Here is a 24,031-nt window from a genome sequence, read left to right as displayed (position 1 = left end):
TAGAGATTGGATGATGGAAAGGGTGTCACTTCGAAAATTTGCATCAAGTCGAAGCATGTCGTACAGTGACAATTGCTGAAAGGTGTTTTTCAAGATAGACTCTGCTGTAGGCTTCTCTCTTTTGATCAGACCTTGCTCTGGTATCTTAAGCTTCTGCAAGTCCTCTACTGCTTCCATGAAAGCACCATCAATATCTGATAGAAGAGAGGTAGGTTGGCTCTTGGCACTACCGGCTGGTTTGCCAGCTACTAAGGGAGTTTGAGTCGTGGGTGAGTGGCGACGAAAAAGTTGGACCGCCAGGAAGGCTGAGACCAAGAGAAGCTCTCTGTGCGCGTGTGAGCACACCAGCTGGCTCTTCCACCTGCTTCAACTCATCTCAAGAGGCAACTACAAGATTGGAATGCGGGGCCTATGGAATGGTGCTTACAGTGATGAGGTTAACCTTTGGGAATGTAAACTCTTGCCGGTTCTGGCTTGTGCTTGCAGATGTGGATGCACGTTGTTTTGGGCAGTCCTTACTATAGTGATCCTTAGCTTCAGGGCAGTGTCGGCAAGGAGGGGACCCTTCTGGCAACAGACATTTGCTCTGATAATGTCCATACTCCCCGCACCTATAGCACAAAATTGGCCTATTGGCAGGGGGAGGTGGTCTCGGCCCTTGCTGCATGGGGCCGGATGCTGACGTGTAGAAGCTTTGGGGAACTGAAGGAGTACTAGTCTGATAAAAGGTGGGGGATGCAAAGTTGTTGTGCATACCCTGCATAGGTGTTGTCAGCAGAGGTGGCATCGGGTTTTGATGGCCATAGGGTGAAACCATGTTGGATGTAGGTGCTATCCCTTGTTGTTGGAGAGAAGGACCTAGACTTTGTTGTATTTGCCGCAATCCCTTAATATAGTAGCAATCCTTGTCTTCATACCCAAACTTTTCGCAGAAGTGGCAATATGCCCGAAGGGGACAATCCTGTGGAGGATGGCCTGGAGAGCGACACGAGCTGCACCATACCATAGCCTTAGTCTCTTGCTGAAACCGAAGCTCTTCTAGCTCTCTCTTGATTTGATCCAAAGCCTCAAGATGTGGTGGTTTCTCCTGTCTAAGAGAGATTGATTTTTCCTCTTGAAGCGCGCGCTGTAGTTTTAGGGCTTCAAGTTCCCTACGTAAAGAAGTCAATGGATCAGGAAAACACAGAGGGGGTCTCTATGTGAGGGGAGTTGGTGAACAGCTTCCTAGCTCCCTCTATCCTAGTAGCAGTTGTGACAAACTCCTCTAGAGTGGCGTTGGGTTGGAGACTCTCGGAGTTTTTGTTGAGAAGTTTTGGGAAGAGCCTTCTCCACCCACTTCTTAACCATAAATTCACCGGGTTGCTGGGGAAGCTTGGCATCCAGAGACTTGGTTTTTGTCATAAGTTCTGCAAAAGTCTCCTCTGGCTGGAGCACCATGTTGGCCACCTTATCCAAAACCTTTTCCTGGTAGTCACCTGGCCTGAATGCTGCACAGAAGTGTTGTCTTAAAGCTGCCCAAGTTGCAAAATGGTTCTCTGCAAACTGACTGTACCATTTGTCTGCTAAGCCATCCAAGGTAGATGGAAAGAGTACCAAATAAGCATCTTCTCTATTAAGACCGCGACCCCTACAACTGTTGTCTTAAAGCTGCCCAAGTTGCAAAATGGTTCTCTGCAAATTGACTATACCATTTGTTTGCTAAGCCATCCAAGGTAGATGGAAAGAGTACCAAATAAGCATCTTGTCTATTAAGACCACGACCCCTACAAAGAGATACAAACCTCCTTGCATGGTCGTCTGCATCTTCTGAAGAGAGTCCCTTGAAGGTAGGAAACTTTTTTTTTTTTTCAAAAGAGAATCTTTTTATTAAAATCACCTCAAGGGCACAGACCCAAGGTAGAATTACATCAGAATAATACAGAGAGAACACCATAAATGGTATCACCAAAAGATAAAATCCTAGGGCAATCTAAGATACAAGATTGCCTCAATTCAAGGCTAGATATGGGGGTTAAGTCTTGAAGACCTCCTAGGCGTCTTCAAAGACTCAGCAGACTTCTTAGCACTTTCTACCAAAGAAGGAAAATGCCGCTCATAAGCTGAATTTATGCCTTCGGAACTGTTGCTAATATCCAAATCACTGCCTGAGAATCAACTGGCGGATTATGAAGAGCTGGTGAAGAAGTAGTATCCGAGGAGAGAGGAGAAACGTTTTCTCTTCTTCTATACACACACAAGCTTTGGAGCCTCTATCCTCCTAGCTCGTCGTCTTCTTTTCTTCCCTTCCTTCCTCCTAGCTTTCTCTGCTTCACTTCTTCTCCTTACCAAGTGATCTTCCAATCCCCCATTTGCATGAAGTGCCTCTTGTTTTGAAGCTTGCTGCCTTTGATCAAGAGAAATCCTGCGTCGAGTACAATCTACAACAACATGGCCTTTTCTGCCACATACAAAGCAGTGACCAGGAAGACCTATGAAGAAAACCCTCTGTAAAATTTCTCCCCCATGAATGGTCGGGAGCGAAATAAATTGCAGAGGGTTCTTCGCCAAGGATGGGAAGAGCACCATCCTTATGGAGATTGCGCGATCCTCATCATCAGGAATCACAGCATCTCCAACCACAAAACCCATACATCTCCCAATTTCATTAACATGCGGAGCAAATTCTGGAAGAAGTCCTAGGAATCTAGCTGTAACTGCAGTTCCACCTACAAGTCCATTTAGATCCATTCCCTGTGTCCATCTGGCAAGAAAGCCTATGGCAAAATGAAAGTCCACAGGGCCCTATGCTAAGACCTCCATGGCTTGACTTTCAGACTCGAATTGCACCCTGAAGAAGCCTCTCCCGGGAGGGGAGACATTCACAATCTTAAAATTGACGTGAAGAAGCGAAGCTTGAAAGTAGTCCTTCAATAGCCTTGCTGAGCATAGAATTCCCACCACTTTACAGGCCAAAGAACAGGACTCCAAGCTCACGATAGATTCGTGAATGGCGCGCAAGGTGTCAGAAGAAAGATGAATACCTATTGCAGAAGCGGAAGGGGGGGGGTCGGAGGGCCTCATAAGGGTCTCCTGAAAAGGTTTCTCGAAGAGGAACGTCCGCCCTTGCAGCATCCATCTCCTTCCCGACATAACTCTCCATATCAATCCTTTTGTAGCTGCGTGTGTGTGTGTGTGTGCGTGGGGGGGGGGGGGGGGGGGGGGGGGGGCGAGCAGCTAGGGGGGGAGGGGGATGGGAGGCGGGGGGGGGGGGGGGGGGGGGGGGGTTATTATGGCGAGGGCAGCAGACAAGGTAGGCAAGCAGGTATGGAGGGCCAAGGTGGGGGGGGGGCGGGGAGGGGGGGGGGGGGCGAGCTGGAAGGATGAGGCGAGAGAGCAAGTGGGGATGGGGCGATGGCAGCTACAAGGATATCAGCGCGCGGCTTCAAGAGAATTTTCCTTTATCTTTGTCATCAGTTCTCCCTATCTTGGACTTTGAAGGTAGGAAACTTGATGTTTACCTTGGCCAAAACACTAGCCAACGCCTCCATGGCCTCTTGCTCAGGAGCCCGTTGCTCAATAGCCTGCTGTAACAAAATAGGAGAGAGCTTTACTGGGGAAGGTGACGTGGAAGATGTGGAACCGGATGGAGGAATGGGTGATGCCATATGTGGAGGTATGGGTGATGAGGTTGATGGACTTCTACTCTGTACCAAGGGTCGTCTTCAGAGGACTTAGTAGTGCGCTTTGACGCTCTAATGACCGCCTTGTATGTGTCATGCAGCGACCACAAATCCAACCAAGCTTTGGGCAAGAAGACCTTTAACTGGCTGAAGACAAGTCTAGACTCTACTAGACCAGGCAAATGACTCGACCCAAGCTGGACGAGGGACGAGGAGGACTAGACCAGGGACGAGGAGGGACTAGACACGGGACGCGGGCTGGTTGGACCAGGGCGAGCGAGGACCAGACCAGCAGACTACATAGTGCCAATTGCAAGGCAAAGTAGGCGAAGCTAGGTAAAAACCAACCAGCTTCACGATTTGTACCTCAACAGAGAGTGAGACTTCAGTTGAGGTCCCACCGTGATCGCCAAAATGAGAGCACCTGTAGCGCGGATAGTGTGTCGTGCTCTCTACAGTGGGTGCTCCTCAGTGCAATGTGTGTGACAATCTCACTTAAAACAGACTGAAACCGAAGGAACAATAGACAACAACTGAACAACTGAGCTCACAGAGACACACAGCAGACCAGAACATATGACTTGACTATCTCGAAGAACTGATACAGACTCTGGCTTGGCAGCACACTCAGCTCCAGCCCGGGACTCAAAGGTACAATGGGGTGTCGAGGCTCAGATGTGCAGGGATGGTGAAGACGTGCTGTGTGTATAAGACTCTATGCTCAAAACGACGACGCTGGACCATATATGAAGCAGATGATAAAATGACCCAACAGCTCCTACTCATATGTACAACCGTAAAGAGCCACCAACAGCTCATAAATGTCAGCCATCTAAGTCTATCCCAAAACTGAGTGGTACCTGTCCTGCTATGCAGTGGTATTTTGTCTACAGCATACACTCTTGGCACTGCTGAGTCATTTCCTTCGTCGCACCATTGCAGCCCAGTTGTAAAATTTTGCTAGCATCACTCTCTATTCTTTTTTATTTAGTGTTATTCTGTGGTCACTGGTCTGTGTTTCACTCAAAGTTTATTTTTATCTACACTTTTCACCCTGCTCGTGGAATGGCCCTTTGGTCATCACTGTTTTCATTTCCCATCCCGTTTTACAATGATGTCATGGCGATCCAGAATGAAGCGCTACTTTGATCTCTGCCTTCACTCAATTTCTTTTGCTCAAAGGACGTAAAATTGTTTCTTCGATGCGTTTATGAATTGAAGAGATACAAGGTAGCCAAGTTATTTTTGCCCTTCTTTTTTACCCAATTGATTGGTCAATGCTTGGATTGTTGGTTGATTGGTTTATAAGTGATTAGTCAAAAACATTCTAACTCTATGGTCACTGAAAGGATCTTCGGTATTGATTGTCGCGTAAACAGCAAAACAAAAAAAAAAGCATGCCTTGTGGTACCTAAGAGCTTACTTTTGCAGGAAATGGCAAGAGGTGCGCCTCCAAAGAGAGGCAAGAGAAAAGAAAGCAGCTGACGAATACTTGAAAAGACGAAGAAGAGAACGAGCTCAGCTGGCAGCTTACATATATACAAATGTTCAAAATATGCATAGAGAGTGTGGTACAAAATTTCAATCCTGCCAAGAGCATACCAACAAAAACCAAGCGATAGCAATGAATAAAAAAGATGATTTTATCAGTGCAAAGAACCAGCTTATTCAAAAAAATAAGTTAGATGAGGATATCAAGCTTGATGTGTGCAGACTACCGGCTATTTCCTTCAAGAATGAGTCTTGTTGTAGGCCATTGCAGAAACAGTAAGATTGCGAAGCTTATTTAATGAAGCAACCTCTTCCCTATGAAGTTTGAACTTTCTGGGGCTGTCCAGCTCATCCCTTTTGCTCTCTTACAGCAATTGAGGGTTGTAAGGTCAAAAGTTTTACTAATAATAGCTGGAAGCAAGTACAGAATTCTTGTCCACTTTAATGGAACCTTATTATGTCTTTTTTTCTTCATGGGGAAATAGGGGTCCTCATAGTTTGATACATAGCTTCACACAGACATAGGCGGGAGTTTCAAGTTATTGATTGAGGAATCATTCTTTGGCCCATTATCATCAGATGGAGCTGATTAGGATCATATCGAGCAAGATTTACTTACACTTGCATATAGATTTTCATCTGTGCCCATAAATATAGATCTCTACTGCCAGCTCGATGTTGTCATATTATCCATATTAGCTGTTTAATGGTATTATAATAAAAACGAAGAGTGTGTGTGCATGCCTTCTTGTTGCAGCATGCCTGAGGGGCTCCTTGAAAATTCTTGTGCTCGTAATATCTGATAGAGAACTGTCATGGTTGGAGCCTTGGTGCAAAAGTCCATTGTAATGTCTTTCGGGGGCACAAAGGACCCAGATAAGGTGCTCTTCTTTATTTGCTCTGGTGCCCTGAACCACCCTACCCCTACCTCAGCATGGGCACATCACATCATTGGTAGCCTTCCAAATGAGTTACTTTGGACTGAGCAAAAGAGACACTGTTGGGGAGGTATTCACGTCCACTGGGCTGGCTCACCTGCAGCATTCGATGCATGGTGTTCTGGGCTGAGCAGAGTTGTTTAGTCCTTGCCCTTTCTCGGTTTACTCGTAGTAGCCGTACGTACACATACAGTTTTAGGGCCCTAGGCTTTGTTTTTACTTAGTAGTCTACTGGATGGTTGTCCTTCAAGAGAACTTATTTGTGGATGAACTTACCATGGTCTTATAGGCCATTTTGGCCTTTTGCAGACCTTTATATATCTTTGTTTATCCTTTGCTGTGTGAGAAGGTGGATGCTCTTTGGATGTCTATTGTGGGAAAATGGTTGAGCTTTATTGATGCTTTAAAAATTATATAACTTGTTTTGTGCCAGTTGTTGATATCAGTTGGTACAGCCACGCAGGTGATGAGAACAGGGAAACAGAAGCTACAAGAGATTTTGTTCAAGAAGCTTTACAAGAGCGCTTAAAGAATGAGGCAGCTACTAGTCATCTTATTGCAGAAATTACTGATATGAGGTCACGGCTGGATGATTTTCTTTCAAAACCCTTGGCAGGTGACAATAAGAGTTGAGTAAAAGACTTGTTTTCATTTTTACAGGAGTAAGAGTTCATCACAATGTATTGTAACAGGACACAATGAAGGTAGGGAGGTATCTGGGCTGGTTTCTCACGCACTAAGTGAGCAAAGCCATGAGGAGAATACAAATACTTGGTTGCAAGGAGTTGCAGATGACTCTGATTATCGAGATAAAAGAGGCACAAATTGCTCTTTACATGAAAGTCTTGCCACAATTCACCTAGCTAGCAAAAGATTGAATTGCTGGTCACAAAAAAATAGCGCGCTGGGCAATCATAAGGTCAATGAAGTTATGCCTCACCCAGATAGAGGTTTGTGTGCAGATGCTTTCGCATGTGATCAAGATACAATTCTAGCAGGGAAGCAGTTGAGATGCCATCCAGAGAGGCCCTCATTCCAACAGAAAAGGGATGAAGACAGATTTCTTTTGGAAAAAAAGGGCTGCTCAAGAGAGAACGGTAATTCAATAATGGGCAGTGATAAAGAGAACATCATTCAATTTGAACTTTGTCATAATGATGTAGCTGAGGAATGCTGCATTCTGCAGAGAATGTCACAAGAGTCTTGTGAGCAGGAAACTCAAAGAGAGATGCTCTCTGACAGGGAAGATGACATGCATGAAACATTGCGTAATACTGAAATGCTTGCAGGATGTAAACCTATTAAGGAGCACCCAGTTCAGAACGCAAGGGTTGTTAGTAGGCCAACATATATGCAAGCAGCTTCAAATTTATCACCAAGTCACAAAGCTCCCCCTTTAAAACAGCACTGTGTCTTGAGGCAATGTGAGGACTCTGTATCTTTTTGCTTCAAGAGTAGGAGAGATTCCGCCAAACTTCTTGATGCTGAGAAGTCTCTTCTTGCTTCATTAGAGAGACTTGATGTGAAGCTAGCTATGGCCTCTGCAAATAGTCACAACAGTAGCAGAACGTCTCTGGCTTCAGCTGGACACCAGTCCACAAAGTCAGCTCCTTGTATCATTAGACAGAAACCAGGCAGTGATGCATACTCAGTCAACAGTACCATGTTTCTTTCAAGGCCAACTGTAAGAACCAGCTGTTTCTCACTTTCTCCTTTTAAGTAATATTGTGAAAGAGCTGAACATTCTATTCTGTTCAGCTAACAGAGGTTCTGTAAAATTTTAGCTTAATGGCATTAAATCTGGTTTGAAATATCGTATTGAACACAATTGTCTTTCAAGAGATAAACACAATGGGTAATTCTAAAAAACATGCAACTCCAGCAAAGCACAAACAATGAAAGGCCACAAAAGGGATGACGTTGCTGTTCTACCCGCCGGCCGAAGACCGAAGAGAGAGAGGGAGAGACTTGCCAGAGGAGTGATGACGTGGAATTTCCATATGGATTCTGACGTGGCATCTCCGTACAACACAGCGATATTCCGGATGCTAACGTGGCCAAGTTTTACGCCAGTGTAAACAGCTTTTGGGGCATCAGCATTTTGAAAAGCTGCTTTTGGAGCCAGCGCTAGCTGTTTGATCTGTTGCTTTTTTCGGCCAAGGGCCTTTATAAGTGAGCCTAGAGGGCCACTTCTGCAGATCATCTTTGGTAGCAAATTGTAGAGTGGACCCTCCAGCAGTAATACAAAAGAAGTATCAAAAGGGGCACCAGATTTTGGGGCCAGTGCATCTGCGAAAGGAACTCATGCACTTCGTGTCGAGATTGCTTTGAGTTTTGAACTTAAAAGTTCTCAGTTCTGTTCATGTGGTGTTGTGAGATTAGTATGTTGTCAGTGCCAACCTGTTACAGGAAACCTTATGGATGCTAAACAAGAATCTATTTTGGAGATGCATATTCCCATCTAGGTTGACCTTTCCCCCTCTCAGAATTTGTGTGAGCTTGTAATTTTTTTTTTCCTGTTTAGAAGAGGTGTTACTAGCTTGCACACCATATGCACCAGCCAGTAACATCCTAAAACATAACAATGTGATGTTTTGTATTTGACAAGATTCTTACAATCGACGAAAGGAACTCCCCGAGAATGCATCAGCAATTTCCAGCCCAGCCCAGCCCAGCCCAACAGGATTGGGCAGTCCTTTCTTCCTTACCACTACAAGAAGATACACACATTATCTACTAATACATCATGTGAGAAAATCCCATCTTTCGCCCATAATTGGAGGAACACTATCACGAGGAGCTGTATCTTGGTTTCTAATTGTCAAAGATGCAGCAGAAAAGGCAAATTGGATGATGTCCGAGCCTGCAATCGGTGAAGTGGGACTCTCTCGATCAAGGACAGCCATTGAACCTTGACAATGCCACGATCAAACCTCCTCCGAATCAGCCCGAACCGTGGGCAGCCCTTGTGTATGGTACACGACCCTCGTGTAAGACACGCAAGTGCATCACTGTGGAGAGAGAGGGCGATGAGAGAGAAGAGAGCAGGTTGCAGCTTGAGAGAGAAAATGCTGCGAGACACAAAAACCGTAGATAGAGGAAGCGCTCCAGAGATGAATTGAAATGTTATATTAAACGTCTTCAAAAGGCCAAAATGACCCATGAGACCAAACTGATACAATCTGGGTGGATCTAATACAATGTCTGGGTACAAAATAAAATGAAGTAAAGTAAAACCTAAAACGAAAATGATGATGATGATCATCATCAATGTCCGAGGATGCCTGGCATCGAGCGCTGTCCGAGAATATATTGCATCGGTCGTTGAAGAGCATCGCCAATGTCCGTCTATGTGAATAGTTGTACTGGACATCTCCCATGTCATGCTAGAATAGTCCCGATCCTCTGATGGAGCCTCAGTCGATGTCGTGGTGGCCCTTGTAGACGTGGGCGTCTAGCTCTTCCAAGCGCAATGGCTCTGTCAGTTGATATACATCTGGTATAGGTGGGCTTTGGGGTCTGCTGTGAAGCTTTCTCATCTGACTGCCGAGTCTGTGCTAAAAAAAATCAGTGATCTCCCTCTGTGAATGTCTCCCATTGTTTGATCTCCTCAAGAGACTCTCCCTATGTTTGCCAGCTCTAGCAAAAACAACCGGAGGCATCTCTGATCCTCATATCTCATGACTAGCATCCAAAGCCCTCTATGAATAGACAGTGAAAGCGGCCTCGTATCTTACAGTATATTGGACAATGACATATGTGATGTAGCTCTGTCTCTGGCTCTATATGACACAATTGGCAAATTCTGGCCTCTGCTGGGCACATCGTATCCTATGGGACAAATGAGTGTCCAGGTTGGTTGTTCAGAATTCGATGATGTTTCCGCGTTGGAATTTCTTTTCAAATTAGATGGATTTGGCTTCTTTGGACATTGATACCATCTATGGTCACCATCGAAAATTATACATAATCTATCCTTCTTTGAAGTCGAAGATGCATTTGAGGAAGAGCCTTGCTGAGTATTAGAACGCCGATCTTGAGAAAAATCACGTCCTTTACCACGATCAAGTGGAGGAACATTTGAAGAAGATCTGCTTTGAGATTGTCGATCTTGAGAATAGAACCTTGAAGTTGAATAAGACGCTGTGGCTTGCTGTCTGAACTGAGATTGTTGCTGTTGACTTTAGCTTTCTCTGCGATCGCGCTGTGAAAAGTGAGCGCTATTTGAAGATCTGTCACCAGGGAGAAAATTCCATGTAGAGCGCCGATTATCGCCAAGACGCTCCATATAGGCAATTGCATTATCTAAGGTGGTAGGGTTGTATTTGTGCACATCGTCCTTTAGGTTGGGTTCGAGTCCGCCGATAAAGCTGTGAAGTTTATCAGAGGAACTAAGGGTCTCTATCTCCAGAGTTAGCCTTTGGAACTCTGTGACGAACGCGTCCAAGGAACCTGTTTGGCTCAGACGGCGAAGAGAGGACCGGACATGAAATCCGCAATGGCAGGTTCGAACGCCTTGCGAATAGCGCACCGGAATTTATCTCAAGAAGGTGTGTGTTTACCGTCAGCAACTTGTAGTTGCCACCAAAGAAATGCTGTGCCCTTGAGCAGAAAACTAGCAAGTGCAACTTTTTTACTCTCGATTAAATCTGTGTTTGATAAGTAGACCTCCATTTTGAATAGCCATTGGTCCAGAACCCACTTGTCACGACGGCCATTATACGGCTCATGCAGTTTAACATCAAGCTGCTTCTTTTGTGCAAGATTAAAATTTTATAAAGTAATTGAAGTTCACGACTGTCTACCTCTTCAGTTGGATATAGTTCGTTTGGTTCGTCCACTGAAGCTTCGGAAGAAGGTGGTGGAGAAGCAGCATTAGTTGTCCGAGACGTCGTAGGATGACTCTCATAATTGTTTTGCGTCTGCATTTGATCCAAACGAGTGTGTAGTGATGTGAGGCTTGTGGAAAGTGTGGCCATGTCACGTGCACATCTAACCCTATGTGTACGTGGACAAGCTACTTCGTGACAGGGGTTCAGTTAGCCTAGCTTAGGAAGTGTTCTTGCACTTTTGTGAGTGTTCGCAAACCGTGCATGTCCAAGTATTTAGAGTAGATGTATATCCTCTCGTTGCACACAGCATGATCATCAGATTTCAGTCAGAACCCATCAGGAGCATTTTTACAGTGCATAGACCTATTTTTCCTATTTTAGACAATTTTCACTTATTAATTTTAAGTGACTTTGGTTGGAAAACTGGGTAGGGCAAATTGAGTCAGGATGTACATAAGAAAACCTAGTGCTAGCACTTTTTGGCAGAAAAGGCAGCAAGGACCTGACATCCACAACGCACCTTCTCAAGCAAGACCCCTCCCGGCAAGAAGACTCAGCTCAGCGTTTTCAGCCAAGAATAGCCAGCGTTTTCTACAAGTGCAGATTCAGCCCAGCGTTTGCAGTTGCAGATCAAGCCGGACATTAGCAGACCCAGTAGAAGCCTAGCGTTTTTGCAGCAGCCCCAAATTCACCCTAGCATTTTTGGTTTGCAGATCAGCCCCTAGCGTTTTGCAGATTCATCGCGACAAGATCATCAGAAGCACCAACGTTTTCAGTTTTCAGCAGTCAGACACTGTAGTAGAAGTCCCGAACCTCGCAGATCTCACCTTCCCGCAGCAGATCCTCGTCGCACAGTCAGATCCATCGAAGTTTGCAGTTTCAGCCCGGAAAATGCAAATTTCAGCATCTGCGTTTTCAGCGCGTCATCGTCACATCGTTGCCATCGACACCATCACCGACATAGAGTCAGAATTCAACAGATAAAGATTTGCAGATTTCAGCCATTAGCGTTTTCAGATTTCAGCCGTCTCGTTGTGGTCCTCATTGTCGTCGACATCGTCGGCAAGTCCAAGCATTGTGCAATCAATAGTAGACTGTTCTCGCCATAGAGAGTGGGGCCTTCGGAGGAGGGTTTGACAACATTCTGGTGTCGTATTCTTCTCTCTCTATCTCTCAGTCTCAGTACCTTCATTCATAGTGTTTGCCACTTTGTTTGTGATCATTTGCACTCTCTCACTAAAGGAACGGAAGGCTCTCCCTTCCGTAAGTAAAAGGAACCTTGAGCACAATTCGGAGCACTCATCTTGAGCAAAGTTCAACGTTCACATCCGTTGCACCTTACATTTGTATCAGAGCTTTTGCAGTGTTTTGTATCACTCAAGGGAAGAACCACAAGAATTTTTTTTGCTTGTTGCGGTCGCACATAAACCAAGTCCACTTGGGCGTGTCGATTCCTAATCGTGTTTTGAAGAGTGATAGGAGACCAAAGAAAGAAGGGCTTGTCCAGCCTCCCCTTGCTTCTCTTTTCACTCATTGAGAGCGGACCGTGCACTTAGTGGCCGGCCAATCGACGTGAGGTGGGAAAGAGCAACCTTAGTGTGAGCGCAAGGCCGCCAAGGGGTGCGCCCGCGGAAAAGGGAAGAGCTCGGGTAAAGAGAAGATCCTTCTCTAACACACATTGCAAGGAAAGAAGAACCTCAAGAACCTCAAGAACCCCAAGACCCTCAAGACCCTCAAGAACCCAAGAACCCAAGACCCACAAGAATTGAAGTTCCTTGTGAACCTAAGAACCAAAGATCTCAGTGTATGGTCATCACCCGAAGCGGAATGGATACTTTGCATGAAGGTGATGAGCATGAAGAAGGTGAAGAATAATTTTTCTCACCAGGAAGTTTTTCCGACCCTCTCCTTTCCCCATCTACGCCACGGTTTGCACCAAATCCTATGGAAGCTTTGGTCAAGTCGATGATGGACATGATGGCACAACAAGAAGCAAATCACGTTGCCTTGGAACGGGAGTGCGACACGCGCAAAGAAAGAAAGGTTGCCTTGAAGCGTGAGCGTGCTTGGCGGCCGAAGACTGACGAGCGGCCTTGGAGGCAGAGCGTGAGGTGCAGAGAGACCTATGCATGCAAGAGTTGGTCCGACAGGCTCTTACCTCGAAACCCGAGCCGACCAAAGATGTTGGTGGTTCATCAAGTGACGCAGGCAGAGATTCGGACTCCAACAACCCCGTCACAGAAAAGATCACGTTTAGTGAGTATGATGGTAAGATGGATGCTACGATTATTCATTCTTGGTTGCGTCAATTTAATGCTTATTTTGCGACAACTGAGAAGACAGGAAATAGCAAGGTTTTGACGGCAGCTATGTACCTTGCCGGTGATGCCATTAATTGGTACCACGCATGGCAAGAAGCACAGTTGACCGCGCACCTAGAGGAAGCCGAGGAAGGCACGCCCCTTTCCTTCAATTGGGCCGACTTCCAAGACAAGCTCAACGCTCGGTTTATGCCACCACAATACCTAGCACGGTTGAAAGACGATTGGCGGAGTCTCAAGAAAAATGGTATGCTAGTTATGTTTTTCTCAAATCGTGTTTTGCAGCTCGGCATCCAATTATGCAAATCGGATGATGAGCGTAAGGAGGCTTTTATTTTTGGGTTCGACTATATCAGGTTTGATGTCGAAGTCCTCTACCCTCTCAACAAGGCGGTAGTGATTGCTCTCGCACAGGAGATGAAGCACAACATGGGAAAGCATAAGGAAAACAAGACTTCCACAAGTACCTCTTAGACGTCTGAGAACCCTAAGAACGGTAAGAATGGTAAGAACGGTAACTCTTCTAATCAATCTTCCAATAGTCTCTCAGAAAAGAACTCTCCACATGAACCTAAGGGTAAAGCTAACACAATTGCTAAACCTAAGCTCACTCCATATGAAAAGGCAGAAAAAGGAATTTTAGGAGGATACATCACGTTGGAGGAACAAAGCATTTATTCTAAGGAAGATCGTTGTTTTCATTGTCACATCAAGGGTCACATAAAAAGGACATGTTCTAAGCTTGAATCTAATGAATTCAAAGAATCCACAGAACCCACTTCCTCTGTCAATGCAATAAATGAGAAGACAAGTGTGACCCAAGTTTCTCATGATCCTCCCATTGATGAGTCTCTCATTAAGTGTTATGGTCATGTGAAGGGTCAGCGTTTTGTCATATTGTTTGACCCAAGCAGTATGCATGATTTGATTAATCATTAGTGACTCTTGTCGAAAGAGCCCGCTTGGAGGTTAGCAAGACATTACCTTCGAGGTGTCAGGCTTCTCTCTCGGTATGGACTCTCTCATCACGCAAGAGAACCTTGATGTTTTGTTCTCTGTTCAACAAGCGTCCTTCCGCAGAAAATTTGTAGTCTCTCCTCTTTCAGGATGTGATATGCTTTTGGGCATTCGATGGTTTCGTGAGCATAACCCTCTTATTGATTAGGCGGAAAATACGTTCACTTTCAATGCCAAAAATAACTCTCCCATTGTCATTCGTGGAGAGCAAGTTGTTCATTCTTCATCTCTGATTTCTAATGTGCAGGCGAAGATTGAAAAGAATCCGGAGAAGGAGACTCTCTCAATCTCTTCTTTTTCAAAGCATGACACACATGATTTTTGCAACGCGACTCAAAGAAGCATGCGTTGCAGACCTTTATGAAGTTCAAGTATCGCATGACCCACGAATCAGAGTGTGCCAAAACACTTCCTAAGCTACGCTAATTGAACCCCTGTCATGAAGTAGCTTGTCCACGTACACATAGGGTTAGATGTGCACGTGACATCCCCTCCTTTTCAAAGTGAAGTATTTTGTGAGTCTATTCGCAGACTGTGCATGTCCAGGCACTTAGAGTAGATGCATATCCTCTGGTTGCACACAGCATGATCATCAGATTTCAGTCAGAAGCCATCAGGAGCATTTTTACAGTGCATAGACCTATTTTCCCTATTTTAGCCAATTTTCACTTATTATTTTTAAGTTACTTTTGTTGGGAAACTGGACAGGGCAAATTGAGTCAGGATGTATATAAGAAAACCTAGCGCTAGCACTTTCTGGCAGAAGAGGCAGAAGGGACATGACATCCACAGTGCACCTTCTCAAGCAAGACCCCCCCCCGCGAGAAGAAGACTCAGGGTTTTCAGCCAAGAATAGCCAGCGTTTTCTACAGGTGCAGATTCAGCCGAGTGTTTGCAATTGGAGATCAAGCCCGACATTAGCAGACCCAGCAAAAGCCTAGCGTTTTTGCAGCAGCCCCAAATTCAGCCCTAGCGTTTTTGGTTTGCAGATCAGCCCTTGGCGTTTTGCAGATTCATCGCGACAAGATCATCAGAAGCACCAGCGTTTTCAGTTTTCAGCAGTCAGACACCGCAGTAGAAGTCCTGAACCTTGCAGATCTCACCTTCCCGCATCAGATCCTCGCCGCACGGTCAGATCCATCGAAGCTTGCAGTTTCAGCCCGAAAAATGCAGATTTCAGCATCTGCGTTTTCAGCGCGTCGTCGTCGCATCGTCGCCATCGACATCATCACAGACATAGAGTTAGAATTCAGCAGATAAAGATTTGCAGATTTCAGCCATTAGCGTTTTCAGATTTCAGCCGTCTCGTCGTGGTCCTCATTGTCGTCGACATTGTCGGCAACTCCAAGCATTGTAGAGATTTGTGCAATCAATAGTAGACCGCTCTCGCCATAGAGAGTTGGGCCTTCGGAGGAGGGTTTGACAACAGTCTGGCGTCGTATTCTTCTCTTTCTATCTCTCAGTCTCAGTACCTTCATTCATAGTGTTTGCCACTTTGTTTGTGATCATTTGCACTCTGTCACTAAAGGAATGGAAGGCTCTCCCTTCCGTATGTAAAAGGAACCTTGAGCACAATTTGGAGCACTCATCTTGAGCAAAGTTAAACATTCACATCCGTTGCACCTTACAGGCCATCCGTTCCTTGATAAGAGTAAGGGCATCGTCAGATTGACCACCTACGTCCTGAGAATTCGGCATGGTTACGTGTTATGTCGCGCTCACAGGAGAGGGGATCTAGCCCAGATGCCGTCGGGATGGGCGTCCAGTGTCCGGGCGGACGTAGTGTAAACACGGCTAGTGTGGCCGGCCATTATTATAAAAGGGAGGCCAAGGCCTCATTTGCAGTTATCGACCCCCATTGGCAGAGTGCCAGTGGTTAGCCCGCGAGGCTAGGAGTGCGCGAGGTCACCTCGAGGAGGTGAGGCCGGGTGGTATGGGACTCTCGGTCTTACAGGTGCACGCCTACGTCCTCGGACGTTGGCCCGAGCACGGGGGAGGTGCCGGATGGTGGCTATGGTCGGGTGGTTCGTCCGACGCGTATCAGTAGGCGGTCTGTGTAGCCGGGAGATCCATCTCCTCGTTTGTTTCATGGTATCAGAGCCGGCTTGGGTGCACGAAGGACAGTGTGCACACCTACGGATCGGTTTGAGTCCGGGAACCTCGAGTTCGCGTAATTTTTAGTGATTAATTTGCTGAAATTACTTACTTTTCTTCTCGAAAGCATGTTTGCAGGCAAGAAAATAGTGTTCAGTTGCTGATTTTTAATGAAAATCAGCAAATTGGCAGGTGAAAGTGTTGAGAATTGATGGGTTTTTATTGCTTCTGCTGGTTTTCGATGAAAATTAGTAAACCTCTCATTAATTTGCTGAATTTACTCTAAAGTCAGTGAATAAAAGTTCTAATGTTTCTCTCTGCTCCTCTTCTGTATGTGGTGTGTACACATAGAGAGAGAGAGAGAGAGAGAGAGAGAGAGAGAGAGAGAGAGAGAGAAAGATTTTATTTACGTCTTCAAAAGGCCAAAGAGAACTGGCCTATGAGACAAATCAATGTACAAAGTATATATCCGCTGGATATCCTGTGTGCGTGCAAAGTAACAAAAATGTGGGGTGTGACCGGGTAATAATCGAACATCCGGTATATACAATAGGGTGTGTGACCGGGTAATAACAAAGCATCCTGTGTACAAAATGTAGTGTGACCGGGTAATAACAAAACATCCAGTATACATGATAGAATATACAACTGTGATAGGAGGGAGGAGGGTGTAGGGTGTATGTGGGTGAGTCAGCTCCAGCCAGTGGTGAGGGTAGGGTGTAGTATCTTATACATCTGCGAGCCTGATGTGATGAGTCTAGCTATGTGAGCTAGGTCAAGCGTCTGCTCTGCTCTGCTTTGAATGTGGGCTGCATGTCGTGCCCTGATGGCCTGAACCTCTCTCCTATGTCTCTGGGATGCTCGAGAGCGATATCCTGGTAGCCGTGGTCTCCGTCTAGCTCGTGCTAGAGTCATCCCCTGGTATGTGGGTGGCTGTGGCTGCGTCTGTGTAGGTGCTAGAGCCTGGAAGTAATCCGTGAGCTGTGGCTGTCTGTCCTCAGCTCTCTGTCCTCAGCTCTACCCTCCCCCATCTCAAGGGCTCGCTCTCTGTGTTGGTGCATCTGTATCAAGAATCTCCCCAGCAGCCTTTGATCCAATGATGTCATCACTGACTGTAGTGAAACTCTCGGTCTATCAAACAGGATGGGGTATCGTGATCTGATCTCAGCATAGTGGGGACATCTGCACAAGAAGTGTCTCTCACACTCTACCTCCTGTCTGCACAATCTGCATAGCCTGGCCTCTCGTGGGATGTGGGCTGCTCTGCCACTCTCTATCTCTAGCTGATGTGATGATACTCTGAGCTGTCCAATGGCCACCCTCGTGCCATGCGGTAGATATATGTCCATGTATCTAGGCCGCTGTATGAACCCATGCTCAGTGAGCGTGAGGAAGTGGTCTCTGTAGTATGCCATCTTCGTGGCCAGTGGCCGCGAAGGTGTATTCCAGGTCTGCTCTGTGTATCTCTGTATGAGCTCATACCTGATGACTGTGTTCCTCTCAGTGTGTGAGAGGACCTGGCGTGGTGCATCTGGATCATACTGTGAAGGAGGCAATCTGTCCATAGAGTAACCATAAGTTTGAAGCCACCTAGTCACACTAGCATACCATGACCTCTGATCTCCTGAGTCTGCTAGCTCTCGAGACGCCTCTAGAGCAAGGCGAGGTAGTCTGTTTGCTCTCATGTCTCTCAATCTGTGAAGATATCCCACAGTTTGGAATAGTGCCTCCACTACCATAGGAGAGTAGGAGAGAGGGAGAGAGAGAGAGAGAGAGAGAGAGAGAGAGAGAGAGAGAGAGAGAGAGAGAGAGAGAGAGAGAGAGAGAGAGAGAGAGAGAAAGAATTACCTCTCTCTAGAGGAGTTTGCAGCGTGAGTGCCTGCACAAGGAAGGGGTCGCTAGAGAAGCCAGCGTGGCTTTTTCTTGCATGACAGCTGGCTCCGACTGGGCGCTCATTAGCGTGGTGAACACACGCACCCACGTTGGGTGCACGGGTGTTTTTTTTTCCACGCGGCATCTACAAGCTACAGTAGCGCACGATTTTTTCTTTCAGCCAGCGTTGGAGTTGTTTTTTTTTACGCTGCCTTGTGTTAATACATGACCACGGACTGTTTTTAAAAGTGAGTGACTTGGTCACTTGAGTTTTTTTAAAGTATGGTCTGGACATTTTGGGTTTTAAAAAAAATAGGTATGAAACCTGTACCTCATTAAAAACTCACTTACATACATTTGTAGAGCTTACAGAGAACTCATTTCTCAAGTCTTCTGCTTCTCTCTCGCGCTTCCTCTCTCTCACCTGCTCGCGCTCCCGCGCTCCCGCCATCACCTGCTCGCCTTCAGATGCTCACGCCGACGCGTGGAGCTCCTCGAACTTCACTTTTTCGCGACCGAAAAGTACAGAAAAGGCCCGGTTTCGTGTGAAAATTCCAGTTTTCACGCACTTTGCCATGGATTCCTCCAGCTCACATGTGCAACGTGACGACGCGCCAGGTAATATCCAAATTCCATTCACGCATGCTCTCTACACATAGGATTACAAGTACTTTCCAGAGTTTCGACCAACGTGTCACCGCTCTGGAAAACGCAAATGTTCAGATGAACCTTCGCTTGGCCTCTCTCGAAGGGGTCGTACAAGGGCTCAGTTCCCGACTTTCTACTCTCGAAAATATGACTCAGTTGACGACTGCGCGTATTTCCGAGGGCGAAACCCATCTTTAGCAATTGCGGATGCAGATTGTTGCTTTTGGGCGTTCACAGGGTAGTCCGACTGCCACGATTCCGTACAAAACTACGAATTTCTCAGGCGAAGAGGAGTGTACGGAACTGGCCATAAATAACTGGCTGCACCAGTGGAGCACATACGTTGATCTCCATGGGGAGCATGATGAGCGGAGGATTCAGACGATTCCTCTCTATCTGCGCAGTAAGGCGCTTACCTGGTGGTGTGACATGACAGAGAAGCCTACGACGTGGGCTGACTTTTGTGTGAAATTCAAGAGGGATTTCGCCAAAATGGACCCTTTGAAAGCTTATGCCAAACTGCAGAGTCTTTCGATGAAAATTTTGTCTTTTGATAAGTATAAGATAGCTTTCAAAGAGACGCTCACCTTCTGCAAGGTGGATTCTACGCACGCTGTGCACATGTATCTGCTGGGATTGCATGAGGACTACCGTTGGGCCTTAATTAAGGACAAAGCCCCGACTGATATCAAGGATGCAGTGGCAAAGGCCAGGACGTTCCATTTGATAAATGGAGCAAATTATGAGAAGAAAAGAATTGCAGACCATCAATCCGGTGAGGGTGCTTCGAGGAAGCGACCCCGATTCCAGCATAAGTCAAAATCACCGCCGAGATCTTCTCAGGAGAAGAAGAAAGCCAGAAATGCTTCAGTTGCTGATGCAATGAAGAAGTGGGTTTGCTTCGGATGTGGCCAGACGGGTCACCAAATCAAGAATTGTCCCAAGAAGAAGAAGACGCAGAAACCGCAAGGCCGTCCTTCGGTTCAGATTCACGAGATCTCAGGTAACTCTGATGTTGTTCAAGTTGAAATCCATCATTTAGTGCACAGTTCATGCACTAATTGTACTTTTAGCACCAAAGTGTTTGATAAGCACGATCTTCTCCGTTTCCCTGGGAAGATCAATGGTCACGACGTGACCGTACTCCTTGATAATGGAAGCTCACACAATTTTGTGGATGCAAAATTGGTGCAGAAACTGAGCCTGCGGACGCGGGACAGTGACCATGAGTATCGTGTGAAGATGGCTTGTGGCGTGGATACGGATGTATGGAATCGGATGGTTCCAGACTTGTCGCTCGAGCTGGCTGATTACAAAGAGAACCTGGATTTCCACATCATGCGCCTGGACAGAGCAGATGTTATTTTAGGAATTCCATGGTTTTATGATAAACAAGACTCATTGTATATAGACTATGTACATCACTCTCTTGTTTTTGTTAAGCAGAACATGCCTCATGTATCTGTGTCGCTTTGTAATCAGAAGTCTGTAAATAATGGTTTTGCAATACCAGTTGTTACTGCTTTGGAAATGTATAAAGAAATAAAGTCTTCTGATGTTGACTTTTATCGATGTGTACCATCTGCTTGGTTTGATTCATTAGTGCTTGGTACTTCTGTCACTGAATTTTGTAAAAATGTTTCATGTTCTTCTATTGAACTTGGGGATTCCGAGAATCCAATCTTATCCGAGAAATCATGACTGATTTCAAGGATGTTTTTCCTGATGATCTACCTCCTGGCTTGCCACCTTCGAGAGGAGTAGATCATGGCATTGAATTGGTGGCTGGTAGTCAGCCCTTCTCAAGACAACCCTATCGGTTTAGTAAAACCGAGGAGGACGAGATTCAGCGACAGCTGAAGGATTATCTCGACAGGGGTTTTGTTCGGCCTAGCAAATCTCCGTGGGGAGCGCCAGTGCTACCCTCTCGAAAGAAGGATAATACTATGCGCTTGTGCGTGGATTACAAGGGGTTGAATAAACTCACTGTCAAGAACAAGTATCCGCTCCCGCGCATGGACGATCTGATAGATCGGCTCCATGGAGCGTTGTATTTTACGAAGATAGACCTGCGATTAGGCTATCATCAGATACGGATCAAACTGGAAGATATTCCTAAGATAGGCTTCCATACGCGTTATGGTCACTACGAGTTTTTGGTCTTGCCTTTTGGTTTGACCAATGCTCCAGCTACGTTCCAGCAGATGATGAATGATTTGCTGAGACCATTTTTAGGCAACTTCGTTGTTGTATTTCTCGATGATATCTTGATCTACAGCCGAAGTTTGTCTGAGCACCTAGTGCATATACGCACTGTTCTCGAAGAACTGAGAACTGAGAAGCTTTACGCTAAGGCTTCTAAGTGTGAATTCTTTAAGAAAGAGCTTCTGTACTTGGGTCACATCATTACTCGCGATGGAATTCGCGTTGACCCTGAAAAATTGGATAGAGTGCGAAATTGGCCCATTCTGAAGAATGTATGCCAAGTAAAGTCCTTTTTAGGCTTTACTGGATTCTTTCGCAAGTTTATCAAGGATTACTCTAGTTGCTGCTCTGCTTATGCAACTTTTGAAAGGAGGGGTGAAAGGGCCAAAGACTTCGGGTCCTCATCGTAAAGGTAATCCCCCTGTTGTCTGGAATGAGCGTCTCGACGAGAGCTTTCGGACACTAAAGCACTTGGTGACTATTGCGCCAATATTGCACATTGTGGATCCTAGCAAACCGTTTGTGGTTGAAACGGATGCTAGTGATTATGCTATTGGTGCGGCATTATATCAGGATGGACTTCCTGTTGCGTTTGAAAGTAAGAAGCTTTCTGACGCTGAGATGTGTTATCCAACGTATGAGAAAGAGCTTTACGCCGTAGTCCACGCCCTGAGGAAATAGCGGCATTACTTGTATGGCTCTACATTTGTTGCATGGACAAATCATCACTCCTTGCGCTATCTGTGATCATGGTGATCTCAGAGGCCGGAAGGCTAGATGGGTTGAGCTTATGCAAGAGTTTGACTTTGAGATCCGTTATAGAAAAGGATCTAGCAATCGAGTTGCCGATGCGCTCAGCAGGATTCCTGAGGTCAATGCCTTGTCTATGGCTGAAATCTCGACGGATTTCTCTCTCTCTCTCCGAGGGCTATGTCGTTCTGATGGCCATTTTGGCAAGATATGGAACGAGGTCGAAGCGGGGCATGACTCGCATACAGGCTTGGGTGGTCCCGAGACCCAAGTGAGTCGTCCTGGAGAGACGAGACAGCGACAATATTCCATTAGAGGTGGACTATTGTTCAAAAATGGTAAAGTGTGCGTGCCGAAAATCGATGAGATTCGACAAAGGATTTTGTGCGAATGCCACGATGTTCCTAGCGTTGGGCACCCAGGCGTCCAAAGAACTTTGGCTTTGGTCAAGCGATATTTCTATTGGCCAAGAATACGCTCTTACATAGAGAGCTATGTGAGATGCGCTCAGTGTCAGGTCAATAAGGCAGAGCGCCTTAGGAAAGCTGGCCTGCTACACCCATTGGAAATCCCAGATGCCAAATGGCAGAGTATTTCCATGGACTTCATCGTTGGTTTGCCTAATACTAGTCGGGGCAATGATGCTATTTGGGTTGTGGTCGATAGACTCACAAAAATGGCGAAGTTTATATCAATGAAGTCGACAGTAAAAAGCCATGAGTTGGCGGTTTTATTTGTCGATCAGCTTTATAAGCTGTATGGTCTCCCAAAGGATATCGTCAATGATTGAGATACCAAGTTCACTGGCCGATTTTGGCGAGGTGTGTTCGCTCATCTTCAGAGGAAGTTGAGTATGTGGGCTTTTGACCATCCTGAGTCCGACAGACAAACTGAGAGGATGAATCAGACGTTAGAGGACATGTTGAGAGCCTATGTCTCTCATAGGCAATCTGACTGGGAAAGGTATCTTCCACAGTTAGAGTTTGTCTATAATAGTAGCAAGCATTCTGCTATTGGATTTAGCCCATTCATGCTGATGTATGGATTCGAGCCTAAATCCCCAATTGCTATTGGCTTAGAGAAAGTCAAGGAACACCAAGCTCGTGATTTCCTGTATAACATGCAGGAAATGCTCGAATTGGCCAAGGATAGTATAAGAACGGCTCGTGACCTAGTCACTACTTATGCTAATCAAAAGAGATCTCCAAGGACTCTAGATGTGGGACAATGGGTCTATTTGAAGATACCCAAGGATTCCAAGACTATGCGAACGGGAAAGCATTATAAGCTTTCAACTAGATATTGTGGTCCTCACAAAGAAAATTGGCCAAGTTGCCTACAAACTGGCTCTTCCTTCGGATGTTAGTGTACATCCAGTGTTTCATGTCAGCCGCCTTAAAGTGAAATTGGGAGAAGCCGACGTTGTTGTGCCTATCGAGGAAAATATATGGCAAGATATGCAAACTAAGTATATTCCTCGAGAACCAGAAGCAGTTCTAGATCATCGTACCCGTCATTCGCGTCATAAGGCTTATGATGAGTACTTAATTAAATGGAAGGGTCAATCTGAAAGGTTTGCTACTTGGGAACCTGTTAGAGCTTTGAAGGCTCAGTATCCCCACTTCATTGATGAGGACATCAATGGTTCTTAAGGGGGGAAGTATGTTATGTCCCGCTCACAGGAGAGGGGATCTAGCCCAGATGCCGTCGGGATGGGCGTCCAGTGTCCGGGCGGACGTAGTGTGAACACGGCTAGTGTGGCCAGCCATTATTATAAAAGGGAGGCCAAGGCCTCATTTGCAGTTATCGACCCCCACTGGCAGAGTGCCAGTGGTTAGCCCACGAGGCTAGGAGTGCGCGAGGTCACCTCGAGGAGGTGAGGCCGGGTGGTATGGGACGCTCGGTCTTACAGGTGCACACCTACGTCCTCAGACGTTGGCCCTAGCACGGGGGAGCTACCGGATGGTGGCTATGGTCGGGTGGTTCGTCCGACGCGTATCTGTAGGCGGTCTGTGTAGTCGGGAGATCCATCTCCTGGTTCGTTTCATGACGCCTCAAAGGGAACTCGAACAGGTGTTGAACTAGGTTCTGGGACGGGTACTTCGGAAATTCAGCCCACAAAGGGGTGCGCTAAGGGGTACGTCTCCTTGGGGAAAGGGTGCGAGCATGGGCGAAGGTGTGGTTGCCTGCCGGGTCTGTGCCCT

At 46.2% G+C, this 24,031-nt stretch overlaps 1 protein-coding gene across 8 annotated transcripts in view; it reads left to right on the top strand.

Moving 5' to 3' along the window:
- Positions 1–24,031, top strand: part of LOC147419794 (uncharacterized) — a 111,887-nt gene that overhangs the window by 60,010 nt on the left and 27,846 nt on the right. For 7 of the 8 annotated variants that reach the window (XR_015187156.1, XR_015187157.1, XM_086506028.1 and 4 more), the window contains exons 3-5: positions 5,091–5,426; positions 6,544–6,704; positions 6,781–7,772. Coding sequence is in view for 6 of the 8 variants with exons in the window: in XM_086506028.1 (XP_086362154.1) it covers positions 5,091–5,426; positions 6,544–6,704; positions 6,781–7,772 (1,489 nt within the window). In the remaining 2 variants the exon portion in view is untranslated. The remainder of the gene's footprint in view (positions 1–5,090; positions 5,427–6,543; positions 6,705–6,780; positions 7,773–24,031) is intronic. The other variant, XM_086506032.1, reaches the window with a different exon arrangement.

This window comes from Adiantum capillus-veneris, chromosome 29, assembly GCF_014529385.1.
Source record: "Adiantum capillus-veneris isolate H3 chromosome 29, ASM1452938v2, whole genome shotgun sequence".
In the NCBI taxonomy this organism is placed as follows: domain Eukaryota; kingdom Viridiplantae; phylum Streptophyta; class Polypodiopsida; order Polypodiales; family Pteridaceae; genus Adiantum; species Adiantum capillus-veneris.
Note: the sequence above shows the minus strand (reverse complement) of the source record. Positions and strands in the feature narration are given on the sequence as shown.